The 3,352-nt window shown below is 20.1% G+C and overlaps 1 protein-coding gene across 3 annotated transcripts in view; it reads left to right on the top strand.

Annotated features, from left to right (window-relative positions):
• Nucleotides 1-2,937, top strand: part of LOC102676040 (polymerase delta-interacting protein 2) — a 4,647-nt gene extending 1,710 nt beyond the window's left edge. Inside the window, exons 2-8 of one of the 3 annotated variants that reach the window (XR_421344.2) lie at nucleotides 14-169; nucleotides 238-337; nucleotides 603-944; nucleotides 1,229-1,309; nucleotides 1,404-1,482; nucleotides 1,987-2,192; nucleotides 2,566-2,935. Coding sequence is in view for 1 of the 3 variants with exons in the window: in XM_006613263.2 (XP_006613326.1) it covers nucleotides 14-169; nucleotides 238-337; nucleotides 603-944; nucleotides 1,987-2,192; nucleotides 2,566-2,674 (913 nt within the window). In the remaining 2 variants the exon portion in view is untranslated. Of the gene's footprint in view, nucleotides 1-13; nucleotides 170-237; nucleotides 338-602; nucleotides 945-1,228; nucleotides 1,321-1,399; nucleotides 1,483-1,986; nucleotides 2,193-2,565 lie in introns of all 3 variants that reach the window. The other 2 variants (XR_421343.2, XM_006613263.2) reach the window with 2 other exon arrangements.
• Nucleotides 2,938-3,352: the final 415 nt, after the last annotated feature.

The raw sequence follows: 3,352 nt of genomic DNA, 5'->3' as shown, positions 1-3,352 counted from the left end.
ATATTTATTATAGATTGGCAGAAGTAGGAAAATTGGAAACACCAAAATTACAAGGAAAATATGAAACTGGTCAATTAATTCTACATAGAGTATTTGGTTATCGTGGTGTAATATTGTTTCCTTGGACAGCACGGGTTTATGATAGAGATATTCCAAATAAAAAAGAAAGGTAAATTTTTTATTTAATAATTAAGTTTATATTATAAAAAACTATATAAAAATTCTATTTTAATTTAGAAACACAAATGATCATTACAATAGTGTGGGAAAAGAAGTAAAAGGAAGAACTCATACATTTTATCAGGTATTAATTGACCAAAGAGATTATCCTTTTATAGTAAGTATAATTAATGAATATAACAAAAGGATATTTTAATCTAGATAATTATTTTTTAATCAAGTATTATCTAAAAAAAATAATTCATATAAAGAAATTTAACATATTTATTAATAGTTAATATTAATATTTTAAAAATATTTTCTACACAAAAATGAAAAAATATAAAAATTAGACTTTTTAATTTTCTAGAGTAGAATATCTTTTTAGATACATAGAAAAAAAATTGATATTATAAATCATTGTCATATATTTATATATGTAGCGTGCTCAAACAGAAGCTGTAACTTTTTTGAGTAATCATGAAAGTAGTCATAGTTTATATACAGTACCAGGATTGGATTATGTTGCTCATGAAGATATTTTACCTTATACCACAAACGAAAAAACTGCATTGCAGCATGAATTATTTGACAAATTCTTAGCATATAATCCCAATCAAGAGCCATGTTTTGTGGCACAAGAAACACTCAGAGCATGGCAAAAAAAAAATCATCCATGGTTGGAATTATCAGATGTACATAAAGAAACTACTGAAAATATTCGTGTTACTGTTATTCCATTTTATATGGGTTATAGAGGAAATCAAGCTACAGCTGCACATTGGGTAATTATTATAATACAAAATATTAAAAAATAAAAATTAAAATTATATAATAATTTACAAACAGAAAATTTAAGAAAATATTCTAGCAAACATATAGAATGAAAACTCATATATTTTTGAGTTACCAATAATTTTGTACTAATAATATAAGTTCTATATTTGATAATATATGTTCTATATTTGAAAATACTCTCATATTTCAATTTAAATTTACTGAATTAATTTTTATGAAATTTTATAAAAAACAATATATTCTTCATCACTAAACATCACTGGTTTAAAAGATATGTTTAGGTTTAAAAGATCTGGGATGCTTATCAAATAACTTGTTAAAGACTTGGAAATTTGAAAAAGTTTGCAGCTCTGTAAGTAGTTAAGGTATTCAACATATGGAAGTTCAAGAATAACATATAACTTTGATAGATATTAAAAATTTGCAAGAGAATTCTTTGTTTTCAGGCTGCATACAACATATGGAAGCTCATAAGATACTTACATTACTTATATACATACAAAATTGTTGGTAACTCAAAAACTGGTGAGTTTTTGATCTATGTATTTATTAGGATTTCTTATTTAATTTATTATATATATATATATATATATATATAATATAGTATAATTATAGTATAGTATTTATTACATATATTCTAAATTGATTTTTTAACATTTTATATATTGTATAATACAAGATGTAAGTTAAGTTTGACCAACTTTAATTATTTCACGAACAAGAAAAAAATATAAAAATATAGAAAGAAATCTATATTTATTGAAGTAATACTTAAAAAATAGAAATAATCAAATATCATAATAATCTAATTTCATTTATTTTAATATTATTTTTAAAATATCCGTACTTATTTAATTTTTGTAAATTATATAATATTATAAATAAATTTATTTTAATATTATAGAGTTGTTATTTCAATATTATAAAATTATAAATATAATATTATAAAATTCATATAAATATATCGTGAATCGCGAGTTGGTCAGGCTTAAGATAAATAATTCTACACTGATTAAATAAAATATTTAGTGGCGTTATTGTATTCGTCTGGAAAATTTGGGCGATTTGAGCGTACAATTACGTGAAAGACATTGGAGGATATTTAGTCTTTCTGGTACATTGGAAACTGTTCGAGGACGAGGAGTAGTTGGTCAGGAACCTGTTTTATCAAAAATGTTACCTGCTTTTCAATATAGTAGTCATGTGAGTTTACAAGCTGCAAGTGGACATATGTGGTATGTATTTTATTAATACTTTAGATTCATAATAGAAATCTTTCTATTATGAAAATTGTTTTAAATATTTTAATATGTAATATTTTAAGAAATATTTTGTTATTTTTTAAAAATAATAATATTCAATAGTGTTTAAATTTCATATATATTTCATTTAACAAAATTAATAAAATAATGAATTTATAAAAACAAAATTAATAAAATATTATTTCTTTTAAATTTACATAGAATACATTGTAATGACTGTTAATTAAGTGAAAAAAAAGAATATTAGTTGTAAAAATATAAAAAAAAATGTAAAATAAAATTGTTAAAAATTTTCTAAATTAATTTTATATTTAAAAAAAATTTTAATTATATAATATCATTTTAGGGGTACATTTAGAATGGAAAGAGAAGATGGATATGCATTTGATTGTAGAATTCCACCATTTTCTTTGGAATCAAAAATAGAAAAACCACCTTCAAATATGAATTCTTAATTATGTAACGTCTCATAAGAAGTAATAATTATTTTGATATACTGAAAATTAATGAATAATATAACTTGATATATATGACTCTTATATAGTAATATTTATATTGGTTGTACTATTTGATTATAAATACTATGAGTAGAATTTAAGCTGTGTAGTTTTTGGTATGCAGTAAATTTATAACAAACAATTTTTTCGTATTATTTAACATGTTATTTTAGATAAGATCAGTTATAGGTATATAAATAAAATATAATTGTATAGATACATTTTCTGTTCATCCTGTAATTAATATAAGAATAAAAAAAATATAATTTCTTTAAATATTTTTAAATTTATGAAATGTCAATGTAAGATTAATAAATCTCATGTATATTAAGCTTATATTGACATATATATATAAATATATGATATATATATAAATGAATTTTTAAATATTTAATATTTAAAATATTGAGTAATATTTTTAATAAATTAAATATGATTATAGAAATATTTGAAAACAAAAGAAATTAAATTTCTTTATTAATTAGTTCATACTTAATTGAATTAATTTATGAAATTGATACTAATAAATTGTAACTAATATTTCTTATGTAAAAAATTAAAATTTTCAAAAAATTATATATCAATAATTTATAATATTTTTTTTTCAATTTTAATGAAAAATTTTTTCATTAAACT

Source organism: Apis dorsata, unplaced genomic scaffold (assembly GCF_000469605.1).
Source record: "Apis dorsata unplaced genomic scaffold, Apis dorsata 1.3 scaffold_137, whole genome shotgun sequence".
In the NCBI taxonomy this organism is placed as follows: domain Eukaryota; kingdom Metazoa; phylum Arthropoda; class Insecta; order Hymenoptera; family Apidae; genus Apis; species Apis dorsata.
The sequence above is the reverse complement of the archived record's forward strand: the minus strand, read 5'-3'. Positions and strand labels throughout refer to the sequence as shown.